This window comes from Tiliqua scincoides, chromosome 1 (genome assembly GCF_035046505.1).
Source record: "Tiliqua scincoides isolate rTilSci1 chromosome 1, rTilSci1.hap2, whole genome shotgun sequence".
Lineage (NCBI taxonomy): Eukaryota > Metazoa > Chordata > Lepidosauria > Squamata > Scincidae > Tiliqua > Tiliqua scincoides.
Window position 1 is genome coordinate 253,582,751 of NC_089821.1, and position 17,516 is coordinate 253,600,266.

General features: G+C 41.8%; 1 protein-coding gene across 1 annotated transcript in view; it reads left to right on the top strand.

Moving 5' to 3' along the window:
• The window catches only part of USH2A (usherin), a 567,365-nt gene that overhangs the window by 79,429 nt on the left and 470,420 nt on the right, over nucleotides 1-17,516 (top strand). The window contains exons 10-11 of the mRNA XM_066623430.1: nucleotides 549-679; nucleotides 14,346-14,541. Of these exons, the coding sequence (XP_066479527.1) occupies nucleotides 549-679; nucleotides 14,346-14,541 (327 nt within the window). The remainder of the gene's footprint in view (nucleotides 1-548; nucleotides 680-14,345; nucleotides 14,542-17,516) is intronic.

The window sequence follows — 17,516 nt, forward strand, 5'->3', positions numbered from 1 at the left end:
TCAGATGTGTAGTGGTGCCTTAAAGCTGTAGGAGAGGCGGAGCAGAAGTGTTTTAAATAAATAAGTTGTCTTTACAGTTCAATGAGATTCAGCTTTTCCTTACTACATGTATCTTAAGTCATTTGATCTAGTATAACCTCTATCTTAAAATTTAGAAAGCATAATGCTTGACTTCGCGTGCCATGACTATATTGAGTTTATCCACTTAAGTAGTCATGGTTTTCTTTTTTAGGGGCAATAAGGAAAGTTTGAAGTTGGATCAGTTATTCTTTTTTAAAAGTATAGAATAGATATTCATGCAGAATAGCTTTATAGGAGTGTTGTGTTATGTAACAGATGGAAGTTTAATGGAGTAAAACACAGTTTGTAACAGGTTCATTGTTTCATATGCTCTGGATCACTAAATTGGCAGGTAGAGATGAAAGGTGCATTAAAATGGACGTCCTGAAAATTATAGAATTCTCTCAAAGGAATAGTCTTTAATTTTGAATTATACAGCTAATTTTAATGAATTGAAAGCTATAATGCATAACCTTTCCTTCATGCAGGAAGAAACTGTGAGCTGTGTAAGGATTTATTTTATCGGCATGAAGATGCAGATCTTTCAGCTGTGAATGTTTGCAAACCTTGTGAATGCTACATAACAGGCACCAAAAATAGTAGCCGCCTCTGTAATAAGGTAAGTGGTTTTGAGCTATAAAGTTAGCATATGTGCTATCATCAGCTGCACTAATGTAACAAGATTTCATCCGGCAGACAATATTTCGACTAAAAAACTCTGTCCTGTTACAAAATTGTGGTAGATTTAAAGATGATTCGGATGAATTTGCTTTATGATTCTGTTTCCTTGGATTTTTGGTACACTATGTTGCTAGAAGCACAAGGAGCATAATAAATTTTAAACAATATGCTGAATGCTTTTGAAATACAGAGAAACAAAATCCAATGGCATGGAATATATCAGATACTAAAAGCTTATTTGAATATAATGATCTTAAGAACATAACCCTGCTGGATCAGGCCCAGGGCCCAATTAGTCCAGCTTCCTGTATCTCACAGTGGCCCATCAGATGCCTCAGTTTAGTGTCAATCTCAAACTCGGCAACCTCGCTGCTTATCCCCAACTCTAGGTCAATCTTTTAACATTTCTAAAGCTGCAGACCAGTGCATGCATGTGATTGGCCAACCCAGACATGAGGCTGACTGAAATGGAAATTTCAAGTGGTGGGTTTTGGCAAGCAGCATGTTGCCAGGCGGTGTTGCCTGCACAGTCAATAGTCCAACACATGCTTGAGGAAGTGGAGAGGTGGACTTATCTCCTCTTCCAGGTCCTCTGCCACCATTGCAATAATTTTCCTGAGCTCTCTGCTGAGCACTTTTTTTTGGGGGGGGAGCATCGCCTTTCATCTCCCATTGCTTTTGTAAGGCGATGGTGGGGAGGTACAGAATCATCCCAGCCCAGCACTTTGTAAGAAGGCATGGAGAAGGAGGTAGTGGTAGTGAGTGTGATCATCCTGCAACATGGACAGGGTGTTCCTCACATTGGTGAAGAATGGGTGGAATTTGGGGCTGGCAGTCCCCATTTTGAGCTGTGAATCAGCATTACACCATCCCTACATGCACACTCGAACTTTCCTTTCTGCCATGTAATCCATTTAGCCTTCCTTGGATATGGGACCATAATAAGAACAATGAGCAGTTCCGTGACAAGCACATCTGGAACATTTTTTCCAGCACTTACCTGAAATCCTGCTAGATGCTGTTGGCATTATTCATATATTGCTTAGTTCAAGCTTATCCATTTGATTCTGCACTTAGGGAATGGATAAGAGGGATCTGGGGAAGACAAAAAAAAATGCGTGGCTTGCATGTGTTATCCAACCCAAGGTATAGAGAAACTTTTGAGGACAGACATCTAAAAGTGGGAAATCAAATAATGCTTCCTTTTGTATCCTTCTGGTTCCTACAACATGAAAGTCTGCTTTGGCTAACTAAAGTATTGCATTGGGGTATTAAAAAGGACGCATAGCTTAGACCTTTATGTGAATACCTGTAGAGCAGTGGTTCTCACTCCTTTAGCACCAGGACCCACTTTTTAGAATGAGAATCTGTCAGGACCCACCAGAAGTGATGTCATGATTGGAAGTGACATCATCAAGCAGAAAATTTTTTAACAATCCTAGGCTGCAATCCTACCCACACTTACCCAGGAGTAAGTCCCATTTACTATCATTGTTAAAAGCATCTTCATAGTAGCTTGTTAAAAGTACAGTTCTGTGTCATTTCCCCAAATGCAGTCGCATACTATGGTAGAATCATAAAATAAAATATTGAAATGAATGGGGACTCACCTGAAATTAGCTCGCGACCCACTTAGTGGGTCCCGACCCACAGTTTGAGAAACACTGCTGTAGAGCTTTTAAAAACTTATTAAATGTTGAAAAACTGATTTATGTTGAAAAACCAATTTAATCTGCTGCTACTACTATAATATGCCTTCTCTCTGAAAATTGACTTTTTCAGTCAATGCACTGTAAAAACCATGTAGACCTGAATTTTGTAAATGAATGTGATGTGTGATGAATTCCCAAACCAGCATGCTTTGACATACTATGGAAAATGGCCTGCTGGTACTGCTGAAGTTCATCACACCTTGAAGTTTTGCAGCCCAGTCCTGAGCTGGCTGGAGCACGGGACTGCTGCGGTGCCAAAATGACTACTGCAGCATCCAAAGTGCAACTGGGCAGCCTGCGGCAGTTCCTCAGAAAAAAGGGACATTTGTCCCCTTTCCCTGAGTAAGGGAAGTAACCCTGCCATGGGGCTAATTGATTCTGCGGTGATGCTTCAGCCACTGCAGAATCAACAAGTCTCGTATCGAATCACGCGACCCAACATGGGGCTGAGCTCCACTGGTCCCGCCCTCCGCCCTCCCTGTTCCCTCCCCTCACCACACCTCCCTCCTGCCTCTCCCTGCCTTCCTCCCCACCTCCCCACACCCTCACTCTCTGCCTCCTGGCAGTCTGGGTGACCACTGGGTACAGAATGCAGGCCCAGCGCTTGTGCTGGCCCAGGATAGGCTTGTACTTGGCTAGCTCCAGTGCTGGAACCATAGTAAGGGCTCACAAACGTGCCTTATGGCATGTTTGCAACAGTGAGCACAGGCAGTGAGCCAGCGCGTGCTTTTCAGGATTGGGCCCTTAAACGGTATAGCCACATATGAATCCCTCAGTAGGGTTACTTAAAATGAGGTGAAAACATGTTGAATTCACCTTCACATTCCTGTGCTGCTGATAAAATAACTGTAACGAACTATGTAGTTTATAATGGCTGAATGTATTGGAACATAGATAAATTTGTTTAACATGGTCCAGGTTTCAGAGGCAAACCACATGTTTTATTAAGCCTGTTATTATGGCTTGCTTGCTTGTCTTTTCTTCATTAAAAAGCAGAGGGATGACAACTGTCCTCAAAAACTATGACATGGGAAGACAGGAAATGTAACCCTTTGCCCACACCATGGTCCTGATCTGTCTTGGGTCCTTCTGTGACTACTCTTTGCCACCAGAAATGCAATTCTATTGCTTTCTGTCCAAGACAAATAGTTGTCAATAAGACACCAATTATTTTGTCATTGGCTTTCATTTGCAAACAAAAAACATACAATGAACTAATAAGTTTTTTAGCAGGGGGAGAGTAACTGGCCCACCTCACCCCAGCACTGTCTGTTGTAGTGGCTGTCTGCTGGTATTCATTTGCATTTTTTTAGATTGTGAGCCCTTTTGGGACAGGGAGCCATTTAGTTATTTGATTTTTCTCTGTAAACCGCTTTGTGAACTTTTAGTTGAAAAGCGGTATATAAATACTGTTAATAATAATAATAATAAGTCCATGTCTTTCAAAAGTCTGGGGTAAGCAAATATGTAGAAAATCCCACCTTTGTGTAGTTCACAAACCGCACTCTGTGTCATCTCGCAAGGGAAGGCCTACATCATAGGGGTTGGGAAATCATGTCTTTTTTTCATTCAATAGGTCCAAGCTGCTAAATAATGTTGTTTAATGAGGATTTATTATGCAAATAATATACAGTATCATTGATGAAGACGTTCTGCCAAACCAGGGCTTTCCACAGCACCAGACTCTCTGTATTATGTGCTGGTGATTGTCTTCACACCAGCAAGGGCTTAGGGAAAAATCAAATGGGTGCCCTTCACCCAGTAGCTTCTTTCTGGGAATATTTCAGTCTAGACACTGCCTTCCTCATAAGAACAGCCCCACTGGATCAGGCCATAGGCCCATCTAGTCCAGCTTCCTGTATCTCACAGCGGCCCACCAAATGCCCCAGGGAGCACACCAGATAACAAGAGACCTCATCCTGGTGCCCTCCCTTACATCTGGCATTCTGACATAACCCATTTCTAAAATCAGGAGGTTGCACATACACATCATGGCTTGTACCCCATAATGGTTTTTTCTCCAGAAACTTGTCCAATCCCCTTTTAAAGGCGTCTAGGCTAGACGCCAGCACCACATCCTGTGGCAAGGAGTTCCACAGACCGACCACACGCTGAGTAAAGAAATATTTTCTTTTGTCTGTCCTAACCCGCCCAACACTCAATTTTAGTGGATGTCCCCTGGTTCTGGTATTATGTATACCCAACCCCTGCTAATTGGGTAAGAGGCACTTTTTCAAGTGGGTGCTCCTTTTTTTAGCAGGGGGAGAGTAACTGGCCCACCTCACCCCAGCACTGTCTGTTCTAGTGGCTGTCTGCTGGTGTTCTTTTTGCATCTTTTTAGATTGTGAGCCCTTTTGGGACAGGGAGCCATTTAGTTATTTGATTTTTCTCTGTAAACCGCTTTGTGAACTTTTAGTTGAAAAGCGGTATATAAATACTGTTAATAATAATAATAATAATAATAATAATAATAATAATAATAATAATGTGAGAGTGTAAAGAGCATCTCCCTATCCACTCTGTCCATCCCCTGCATAATTTTGTATGTCTCAATCATGTCCCCCCTCAGGCGTCTCTTTTCTAGGCTGAAGAGGCCCAAACGCCGTAGCCTTTCCTCATACGGAAGGTGCCCCAGCCCCGTAATCATCTTAGTCGCTCTCTTTTGCACCTTTTCCATTTCCACTATGTCTTTTTTGAGATGCGGTGACCAGAACTGGACACAATACTCCAGGTGTGGCCTTACCATAGATTTGTACAACGGCATTATAATACTAGTCGTTTTGTTCTCAATACCCTTCCTAATGATCCCAAGCATAGAATTGGCCTTCTTCACTACCGCCGCACATAGGGTCAATACTTTCATCGACCTGTCCACCACCACCCCAAGATCTCTTTCCTGATCTGTCACAGACAGCTCAGAACCCATCAGCCTATATCTAAAGTTTTGATTTTTTGCCCCAATGTGCATGACTTTACACTTACTGACATTGAAGCGCATCTGCCATTTTGCTGCCCATTCTGCCAGTCTGGAGAGATCCTTCTGGAGCTCCTCACAATCACTTCTGGTCTTCACCACTCAGAAAAGTTTGGTGTCATTTGCAAACTTTGCCACTTCACTGCTCAACCCTGTCTCCAGGTCATTTACGAAGAGGTTAAAAAGCACCGGTCCCAGGACAGATCCTTGGGGCACACCACTTTTCACCTCTCTCCATTGTGAAAATTGCCCATTGACACCCACTCTCTGCTTCCTGGCCTCCAACCAGTTCTCAATTCATGAGAGGACCTGTCCTCTAATTCCCTGACTGTGGAGTTTTTTCAGTAGCCTTTGGTGAGGGACCGTGTCAAACGCCTTCTGAAAGTCCAGATATATAATGTCCACGGGTTCTCCCACATCCACATGCCTGTTGACCTTTTCAAAGAATTCTATAAGGTTCGTGAGGCAAGACTTACCCTTCCAGAAGCCATGCTGACTCTCCCTCAGCAAGGCCTGTTCGTCTATGTGTTTTGAGATCCTATCTTTGATGAGGCATTCCACCATCTTACCCTGTATGGATGTTAGGCTGACCCGCCTATAGTTTCCCCGGTCCCCCCTCTTTCCCTTTTTAAAAATAGGCGTGACATTTGCTATCCTCCAATCTTCTGGCACCATGGCTGTTTTGAGGGACAAGTTGCATACCTTAGTCAAGAGATCTGCAACTTCATTCTTCAATTCCTTAATAACTCTTGGGTGGATGCCATCAGGGCCTGGTGACTTATTGATCTTTAATTTATCAATGAGGTCTGAAGCATCTTCTCTTTTAACCTCTATCTGACTTAACTCCTCAGTCAGGAGGGGCCGTTCGGGCAGCGGTATCTGCCTGAGGTCTTCTGCCGTGAAGACAGATGCAAAGAACTCATTTAATTTCTCTGCCATCTCTAAGTCTCCTTTTATCTCCCCTTTCCCTCCCTCACCATCCAGATGGCCAACCGCTTCTCTGGCGGGTTTCCTGCTTCTAACATATTTGAAGAAGCTTTTATTATTCCCCTTAATGTTGCTGGCCATGCGTTCCTCATAGTCTCGCTTGGCCTCCCGTATCACCTTCTTACATTTCTTACATTTCTTTTGCCACAGTTTATGTTCCTTTTTATTCTCCTCATTAGGGCAAGACTTCCATTTACGGAAGGAAGCTTCCTTGCCCTTCACAGCCTCTCTAACTTGGCTGGTTAGCCATGCGGGCACCCTCCTGGATTTAGTGGAACCCTTCTTTCTTTGCGGTATACACCTCTGCTGGGCCTCTGTTGTTTCAAGCAGCCTCCATGCACTCTGGAGAGATTGGACTCTTTTTACCCTCCCTTTCAACCTCCTTCTAACCAGCCTCCTCATTTGGGAGAAGACTGCCCGTCGGAAGTCAAGGGTTTTTGTTAGAGATTTGCCTGGTATTCTTCCCCCAACATGCACATCAAAATGGATCGCAGCATGATCACTGTTCCCCAATGGCTCAGTAACGTTTACATCTCTAACCAGGTCCTGCATACCGCACAATATTAAATCCAGAGTCACCTGTCCTCTGGTGGGCTCCGTGACTAGCTGCTCTAAGCCACAGAGTTTATAGCCCGGGATTGCGGTATCCCACTGATTCTCCGCATTCCACCAGGTTTCCGTTATGCCCACTATGTCAATGTTTTCCCTTGTCACTAGACATTCCAGTTCTCCCACCTTTGCTCGTAGACTTCGGGCATTCGCATAAAAGCATTTGTACACAGAATGCCCTAGGATGGGCTGCTTATTTGCTCCTTTGTCCCCGCATCCTCTCATTGTGCCAAACCGTCTATCACATCCCATCACGCTACCTTTCCCAATTTCTTCTCCTACTCTGCCTTTGTCTTGTTGTTCTCTAGCCTCCCCATCCTCATGCCATAGGGATGAGGAGTCCCGAACCGGATGCCCCTCGGCTCCTGTCAGCCTTCTCCCAGGGATCAGTTTAAAAGCTGCTCTGCCACCTTTTTAATGTTATGCGCCAGCAGTCTGGTTCCATTCTGGTTCAAGTGGAGCCCGTCCCTCTTGTACAGGCCCCGCTTGTCCCAAAACGTTCCCCAGTGCCTAACGAATCTAAACCCCTCCTCCCTACACCACCGTCTCATCCACGCATTGAGACCCCTGATCTCCGCCTGCCTAGCTGGCCCTGCGCATGGAACAGGTTCTGTTTATTTAAATTGTCTGTAAGCCACCTTGTGTATTTATTGATTGGAGGAGAAAGAGAGGATAAAAGTTGAAGTCAATGAATAAATATGATATTCTTGCATTCCACTGAATTTTCTTCATAGGTGCAGTGATGAAAAATCCCTTTATGCAGTAACATGTTGTGGCTTTTCCTGTCATCTTGTATTTGTTTTTGCAGTCACTGGGGACAGTCTTTTATTGGTAGCTTTGATCCTTCAAGAGGCTGTGTGAGCACAGCAAGATTTGAAGGCTTCTACCTGTGAAGAGCTCATTGCTAGCTTGGGGTTTAGTCTTGTAAAAAGCATTGTGAAATCCTACAGTGCTGTACGTATTATAACAGTAACAGTTGCCCTAAGTATACAGTCTGATTTTTCAGTCTGTAATAATGCTTTATTTTTCTGTCAAGAGCAGAAAAATTAAAATCTTTTAAAACTTTAAGAAACAAGGATCACAAAATGCAGTAAGAATGGATTGGGGGCAGGAAGAGAGATGACTTTAAATGGCATTTTTGAGATTCCTTGTTTCAGGTGTCTCACTTATACCACACTACATTGAGAGTAACTTAATGGTAAATAGTTCTAGTTCAAGGTGGTATAGTTTTTTGTGTGTGTTTTTTTTAAATAATGGTCAGAAATTTTAGTAATGAATAAGACTGAGAAATGAGCCCAAAGCCAAGATTATATAAAAAAAGAAAATAAGGAAAAATGGGTTGGACTGTACAGCTCAATAAGGCATCAATAGACTGCTGCGAGGTAGGAGCAAGGTAGAGCAAAATGATTAAGCGGCATTAAAAAATAGATTAATAAGGCTGGAGAGTATGAGCGGAAATGAATTACATGAAATAGAAAGGCATTATTGAAGGAAGTGTTTCCAGGTCTGACCCAAGGAAGATGGAATCATAAGGAATACGGGCCCTGGCTCATGAAAATTAATTGTCACGTCACAAGGATAATTTCAAGGAAATGTGTTAAAAATGGGCCAGAATACGGTTTCTCTGCATAATTTACCATTCCCTGCAGTTCATCAATGCTTTTTTGTATAGAACCAGTTATTTGTCATGCAGCTTGAAAGAAGATACAGAATTCCCAAAGAGGGTAGTCATAGAAGTTTACTTTTAAATTCAAAAAAGACAAAATATGGTGATCAGGGAGAGTGGTTCTTCTGTCATTATAGGGCTGGCTTTCATTGGTGATGATATTTCCTATTTCAAGCTACTCTTATGAAAAGCAGGGGGGGGGGCCATAGGCACAATCCAAAATTAAGCAGTTTTAGGACTGATTTCAGTAGGAAGGTTGAACACATTTGTTTCCCACTGAGATCAGTGAGAGCTAAAATAGGTTAATTTCCAACTGGATTGTTTCTAATGTGTGTTTCTTTTTCTTTTTCTAGAAAGAACCAAGTTGGCTAGAGTCCACTAAATCCCAGTATTAGCGGCAGGAATACCTGTTTGGCCAGGGAGAGAACTTTGGAAAATATAACTGCCTTGCAGTACTCCCCATTTGCTGCCACTGCCACTCATAGTCAAGAGTCACACGATACCACAAATAACACCTAGTATTTTGAATCTGTCATTATAACATCTGCAGGATCAATCTGATTTTGTTACTGTATGTGTGCCATTTTCAGAGTCTCACTATGGAGTTTAAAAGTGTAGAGCTTTGACCAGCTCGAGCCCATTTATTATCATTCGTTTTACAATAAGGGCAAACCAGACATGCCCATAATTGTGCAGTGTAGCTGTGAAAGGGGTGCGTGGGTAATGTTTTTGTTACAAATATGGAGAATGGGAAGAATGGGAGACTGTGAATTGTGGTAAAAACATGGTGGAGAGTAGGACAAAGTTTCATACTTTGTCCATTTTGTGGTTTTGATCCTGCTTGAGGCTTATTTTTAGATGGGGAGGGGGGTTTCCATTGATTGTTGAATAAGAACTGCAGTGGGAGCAAAGTACTAAAGTCACCCTGCCCTTCTGCAATTTTGCCATGCTTTGTCCTCCCCTACTTTTACTAATTCAATCACGACTGTCCACCCACATTGCTCAATGTGCACTAAATGTTAGGAATGATGTTATAATTTGTTCAACCAAATATTTGGAGGAAACTGCCACTGGTTGTGGCTTGGAGTAATTTGTTCTTTCACTGCAAACCAAGACTGAGACACTCATTACTTTTCAAAGAGAAATTGCTGTTGAAAATAGCATCCACACCTTCCTCTCATCAGGGCAGTGTCAGTGGGGGAAACATGTGACCTGGTGTGTCACCATATTGGGCATTTCCCTACAAGCTTTATATTATTGGCTCCCAATGTATGTTTGTAAACTGCCACTCATTTCAATTGAAATTGTTAGAATGATGAGATCTTGCATTCATTTTTCCTTAGAAGCAGTGCACGTTTGTGAGACTTCAGACAATATTGGGTGTGTGTGTCTAGGTGGTGTGCTGTCTTGCTAACTTTAGCACTCATGGACTGAATTTATTCTTGGCCTTGTACCGCTGTATTTAAAGAGGTTTCAGAACATTGCTGTTTGGTTTGCTCCTTAGAGATTATTCTGCAATGATTTGGAGCAGTTTCTCTGATGTGTCTAGTTTTTGTAAAAGATGTCAGAAAATGTACTTGATGGACAGGTGACAGACATAAGACTGAACTTAAATCAAATTGACCCCTTTCATTTTCCAACCAATGTTTAGAACATCTTAACATGAAGATAACAGTGGTGTAGAATACTGACCAAAAAAGCATTATGATGTTTAGTGTTCTCTGGCAATATTATTACTTATGATGTTCATACAAGATTGAGCAACATGCATGGGGGAAAGCAAATTTTAAATGATGTAGTGTGATACCATGAAACAAAGTACTTTTTAAAACTGCAGTGTGTGTTACCTTTTATCTTTTGCCTTTTTCCAAGTTACTGATGAAAACATGACCTTTTGTTGAACCTTCTTGTAGGGATTAGAATTAAAGACAAAATGTCTAGCAGGTACAGGCAGCCTTGGCCTCCAGACCCTATTGGAGCACCGTTGGGTTTGGAGGGCAATTTTCCATTGGACAATTGGGAAATTTTCACAATGGAGAGAGGTGAAAAGCGGTGTGCCCCAAGGATCTGTCCTGGGACCGGTGCTTTTCAACCTCTTCATAAATGACCTGGAGACAGGGTTGAGCAGTGAAGTGGCTAAGTTTGCAGACGACACCAAACTTTTCCGAGTGGTAAAGACCAGAAGTGATTGTGAGGAGCTCCAGAAGGATCTCTCCAGACTGGCAGAATGGGCAGCAAAATGGCAGATGCGCTTCAATGTCAGTAAGTGTAAAGTCATGCACATTGGGGCAAAAAATCAAAACTTTAGATATAGGCTGATGGGTTCTGAGCTGTCTGTGACAGATCAGGAGAGAGATCTTGGGGTGGTGGTGGACAGGTCGATGAAAGTGTCGACCCAATGTGCGGCGGCAGTGAAGAAGGCCAATTCTATGCTTGGGATCATTAGGAAGGGTATTGAGAACAAAATGGCTAGTATTATAATGCCGTTGTACAAATCGATGGTAAGGCCACACCTGGAGTATTGTGTCCAGTTCTGGTCGCCGCATCTCAAAAAAGTCATAGTGGAAATGGAAAAGGTGCAAAAGAGAACGACTAAGATGATTACGGGGCTGGGGCACCTTCCTTATGAGGAAAGGCTACGGCGTTTGGGCCTCTTCAGCCTAGAAAAGAGACGCTTGAGGGGGGACATGATTGAGACATACAAAATTATGCAGGGGATGGACAGAGTGGATAGGGAGATGCTCTTTACACTCTCACATAATACCAGAACCAGGGAACATCCACTAAAATTGAGTGTTGGGCGGGTTAGGACAGACAAAAGAAAATATTTCTTTACTCAGCGCGTGGTCGGTCTGTGGAACTCCTTGCCACAGGATGTGGTGCTGGCGTCTAGCCTAGACGCCTTTAAAAGGGGATTGGACGAGTTTCTGGAGGAAAAATCCATTATGGGGTACAAGCCATGATGAGTATGCGCAACCTCCTGATTTTAGGAATGGGTTAAGTCAGAATGCCAGATGTAGGGGAGGGCACCAGGATGAGGTCTCTTGTTATCTGGTGTGCTCCCTGGGGCATTTGGTGGGCCGCTGTGAGATACAGGAAGCTGGACTAGATGGGCCTATGGCCTGATCCAGTGGGGCTGTTCTTATGTTCTTATGAGGGCTTCTCCCCCCCTCCGAAATCAGCTGATTCCAACATCCACGAATTTCGGTAACTGTGGGGGTTCCAGGAACAGAACTCCTGTGGATAACGAGGGCCATCCTGTATTTAGTATTGCCTGCATAAGCTCAACCCTGCTACACCAGGAATAATAAAATATAAGTGTATATCAACAACAGGTTGTATTTAGCTCCACAAGCATGCAGAAAGCACCAGTTTTGAATTGTGGAATATCACTTTCCCTTTACACAATTCTAGATCAACGTGCTTGTTGATGCCTCTGTGGTTTTTCCATTGTTTTAAAAAAATGATCCTAGAACAATGCCGCTAGGATGTTTTAGATGGATGTAAAGCAGGACTTTTTGTGCTACACTTCTGGTTTTGTGAAGGTGGAGCATGATCGCTGCACTTTCACTTTTAGCAGGCTGGGGAACCCTGCATACGCTCACGCAGGGCTCCCCGCACCCCTGGGAGGCTGCTGCAGGGACTGGTGAGTACATCCTAGTCCCTGTAGCCCCCTTAGCAAAGTGATCCTGGGAATCGCATCGCTGCCTCCCACCCCCGCAAGAACTTACAAGCTCTCAAGCGCTCCCTGAGAGTTTGAGAACCACTGATGTAAAGGGAAGGAATGATATCTAACTTTTGGATGATACAAATTTTTTAAAAATCTTGGTTTGATGCCCTAACTCAGTGGTTCTTGAACTTTTTTGGCTTGCGCCTCCCCTGATTCTTGTAGCCATTGGCCATGGCTCCCCATTACAACACCTTACCTCAGTTACCCCCCAAATGGGGATGAAGATGTTATAATTATACACTAGAAACAAAAAAAAGATGCCAGCACTCTGAGGCTGCAATCCTAACCACACTTAGCTGAGAATAAGCCCCATTGAACAAAATAGGAATTACTTCTGAGTAGACCTGGTTAGGATTGTGCCCTGAGTTTGTTAGCAGCACACCTGGAGGGTTTTGGAAAGGGAGGGGGGAAGAAGTGATGAATTTGCTGGGGGAGGGGAAAGACTTTGTTTTGTGTGCATCTACTAAGGATGCAGACTGATGCAAACAGAGACCTAGAGACGGTTTGGCTGGAATCCTAATCCCACTTTCCTGGGAGTAAGTCCCATTGAACAAAATAGGACTTACTTCTGAGTAGACCTAGTTAGGATTGTGCCTTTTGTCTTACAATAGCAGCTAACAGAGTACACCCGCCCCAAAAGGAGGCAGGAGGAAAAAGGGGATGGCTGAAAAGAAATGGGGATTTTTTATTTTTAATCAATTTTTGAAGACAAAGCCATCAAGAGTGGCTTTTTTTTTCTTTTTTGAAGCGGGAGGAAAAAGGGAAAGGTGAAGATCCTGGGTTAAGCTGACACAGACCCCACACCTATGTAGGTCTACTCAGTAGTAAGCCCCATTTTGTCAATGGGGCTTATTCCCAGGAAAGTGTGGAAAGGATTGCAGCCACATACAGCAAGATTACAACTCACCCCAGAGCAGATGGGGGCTGCTCACACACATTTGTCTCAAACAATGCATGAAAATAGCAAATTTCCTCCAATAGTGCATGCCCAGAGAGCATTTTTTCCTTTTGTGGAGAGCATGCAAACTCAAAGCTAGTATATCTCAACCACGGTTTAAGCCTGGTTTAGCACTGCTTGTGAACCTAGATATACAACTTTTCATTTGTATATCAACTATACCCAGATATACGCATTCATTTTGAAACTTATAGGCCACTTTTTCTGTCCAGAAAGTACCCTCAAAGCAACTTCCACTTAAAATACAAATATAACAAGGCCATGAAGCAAAATAAAATAGCAATAAAGTAATTTATAATGAAAATGCAAGCAGCACTAAAAAAATTCCTCATTATACTTTAGCAATGATGATTTGCTGTGAAAGGGATAACTTACAAACAGTTTTAACCAGAAGCAATATAGCTTTTAAACCATGATATTGTGGGTAAAATAAGGTGATAGGGCTGGTATCAGACTGTGAAAAATGGTTCTTTTTCCAGGATTTTTGGGTTTTCAGAGAACCAATAATACTTCCTTCAGAGGAGGTCAGGGAGCACCACATGATGATCTTGGAGCATAGTCTGGGAAAAAAATGAGGGAAAATCCTACTATTGGGAATACAGGTATATACTTCAACAATAAGTTTAAAACACCAAACACCAATACAATGAAAATCTATATTGTATGGTTTTTTATGTGTTTTTGATGGTTTTGTTTATGCAAGATATGCACAGCATGTTTGATCATGTAGGTTGATGTTTAACTAAAATTTCATTCTCTTTCTTAAGTGCATAACAAATATGTGCTTGTGATATTCCTATCTTCTTACTGAGTTAACTGCTAGACTGTTAACCACCAAGACTTGTTTTGCTCCTGTTTCCACTTAAAGGTTTTCTAGCCTGTCAACCCACCCATGTAGCTAATTAGAGTCCATCTGAAAAAAGATACGTTCATCATTCTACAACCATTTTCCTTTTGTATCTTCTTAGATTGGAGGCCAGTGTAATTGTAAGAGACATGTGTCTGGCAGACAGTGCAATCAGTGCCAGGAAGGATTCTACAATCTACAGCAGTCAGACCCTGATGGCTGCAGCCCCTGTAACTGTAATACCTCTGGGACAGTCGATGGAGATATTACCTGTCACCAAAATTCAGGCCAGTGCAAATGTAAAGACAATGTTATTGGTAGGTGCAGTGTAAAAATCTACAGCTCGATTTCTCTCTTCCTCTAGAAATACCTTATAAAATACTTTATGCTAACTTTTTTTTAAAAGGGTGTTATATCTGTTCTTTTTCTTGAGAAACTGCACACAGGTCTGAATTAATAGCACACAATATTAATTTAATAATTTTATCACATGGCAGCCTGAGGCTTTGTGTAATCTGCTATATTTAGTAGATATACCAGCACCTGCCACTCCATGCACATATAAAAATAATGTAATTTGCTTACTGCCACAAATGTTTCCTTTAGGAGACTAGTACCTTTTTCACAATGTCATCAACGTAATGGGTCTTAAGCATACAGTTTCTGTGGCAGTTTTCATAACAGACCAAAATAAATGGATTTTTCCTTCTCAGAAATATTGTGCGCTACAGGGTTCTTGGTGATAAATCTTTTCATTTTTTTCTATTATAATTCTTTGAACTGTTCCTATGAAATGCAAAATGTCAACATAATTCTACAGATCTTCTACAGTGCTAGGTTTAGTTATCAAGGGCCACATAATTTTAATTTTGTAATTCAATGCCAAGTTGATTATAATAAACTACTACCTTCTATGTTATTTATCATTTTTTTTAACAAGACGTGCTTTTTTGTTTGCTATTCCCACAGGTATTTTCCAGAAATTAGATTTGATTATAGCAATTTATTACTTCCAGCATATTTGAGGGGAGCCACATCTATGTAAGGACAAAATTTATCAAGCACCCAAAATATACAGTGCATATAATGTACTTTGAAATGTTGATGTATGGGAATATTATGCAAGGAAAATTTTGTGATGAAAGGAACCCTGAGTGGTGGCTAAACATGCCCCAGACATGTGATTTGAAAAGAACATTTTACATTTTAATGCCCTTCTATCAAACACCATTTTGCTGCAGAATTAACTATGGCGTATATTAATGCTAAATGTGTTATAATGTCCAAAACACTTTTCCATTATTAAGGCCTACATTATGATCTAGTAGGAGCTTTGTATTACAGAAATCCTATGGGGAAACACAGCAGCTCAAAAAGTTCATTTATTCCAAAAGGACACAGGTTCAATTTGCCTTTTCCTATTCTTGCAAGCTAGCATGTCATAGAGAAAGATGCAGCATTAGTGTGGTTTTATCATGCTGTTTTTATCATGCATATGCAGGAAAAGTAGAGCTTCTCTCCTTAATGAGCATAATATTATTTCTCTGGTCAGGAGCAGTGTCTAAGGGCCCAATCCTATCCAACTTTCTAGTGCCAGTGCAGCTGCAGCGCCACCTGGAGGCAAGGGAACAAATGTTCCCTTACCTTGTGAAAGTATCCCTACCTATCCTCCCACCACAAAATGCAGTGCACGCCCCATTGGTACATAAGTTCCATTGGTACATTGGTACACCCCTTTGGTAAGACTACACCAGGGCTGGAAAGATGGATAGGATTTGGCCCTAAGGCTCCACAAGGGTCTAAAGTTTCCTTCATACTTCATGGACTTTGCATGCCTTATACTGTGTCAGACTGTTGGGTCATCTATCCTAGAATTTCTGCTGCAACCAGCAGTTTCTAAGGATTCAGACAGAGGTCTTTCCAGCTACACTATTTTCTTTTATCATTCTTATTTATCTTTTATTTATCTTTTATCATGGTGATGCAGGAAGTGGAACTTGGGACCTTCTAAGTGCAACAAATTATGCCATAGTGCCCCCCCCCAAAAAAAAACTGAGAATTGAAGTAAACTTCTTTTTTCACATCATCCTTTTCATTAGTTCCATCGTTTGTGTGTGTTTCAAACACTTATGTACTTTCACATGTTGCAGAAGATGGAAGAACCTGAAATAAAAACAGTAAGATGCTGTGTTGGAGAAAGGCCTTGCCACTACATTTCAGAATCAGTAGGCTTGGCAGTCTCCCAGATTGGCCTCTTGCACAAACACTTGAATATGTTCAGTATGGTTGGGAGGCATACCTTAGTAGTAGAGCATCTGCATTGTGTGCAGAAGGTCCTATTTTTAATCCCTGGTATCTCCAGATAGGGCTTGGAAAGACCCCCAACTGAAACCCTATAGGGCCACTGCATGTCAGCACAGGTAAACAATACTGACCCAGAGTGGCTTGGCTTGGCTTGGTATGAGGAGCATCAGATGTTCATAATACAACATTTTAAAGTATTTTCCAACATCAGGTTCCCAGAGTGTTAATTTGTTAAGCAATCCATTCAAATGTAGAAGCAATACTAACATAGCTATCTTTGAAATATAAGAAATTTGTAGCAGTGTGAGGTGACTGTGTTCACAATATCGCTTTAAAACATGTCTTGTATTTCACTCATTCTGGATTAGAAAATCTTTCATACAAGTTTTTTCTTCTTCAAACTTTTCTCCCAAATCTCCTATTTTTTTTTTTCCTATTTGAGACCTTAGACTAGAAATTTTCAATCTTTTCCATCTCATACATACTGATAAGGCACTAATATTGTCAAAACGTATCATCAGGTTTTTGGCAATTGACAAGGCACACCACAATGCCAGTGGGGGGCTCACATCCCCCAATGGCCCTACTAATAAATTACCCTCCCCCAAATTCCTGTGGCACACCTGTAGACCACTAACGGCACACCAATATGCCATGGCACAGTGGTTGAAAATGACTCAGACAAAAAGCCAAAGGGAAAAATATTTTCATTTTTCCCCAGATCTCGTATCTCTAGACAAGTGATAAGTGTCAACCATTTCTTTGTAAGATTATGAGGATATTTGTAACTATATCTTCAATTAAAAATGTTGAATTAACAACAATTAAAAAAACCTCTGCACATTCTCCAGTCCTTAAGCACATGCAAATTATATGCATATTTTCTTGTTTGATTGCCCAAAGGACTGTATTTTGCTGTGCACACAGACACTGCAAACTGCCATTGCTCAGCATGTGTTTATGGTGTGTACTTTCAGTGATACAACCT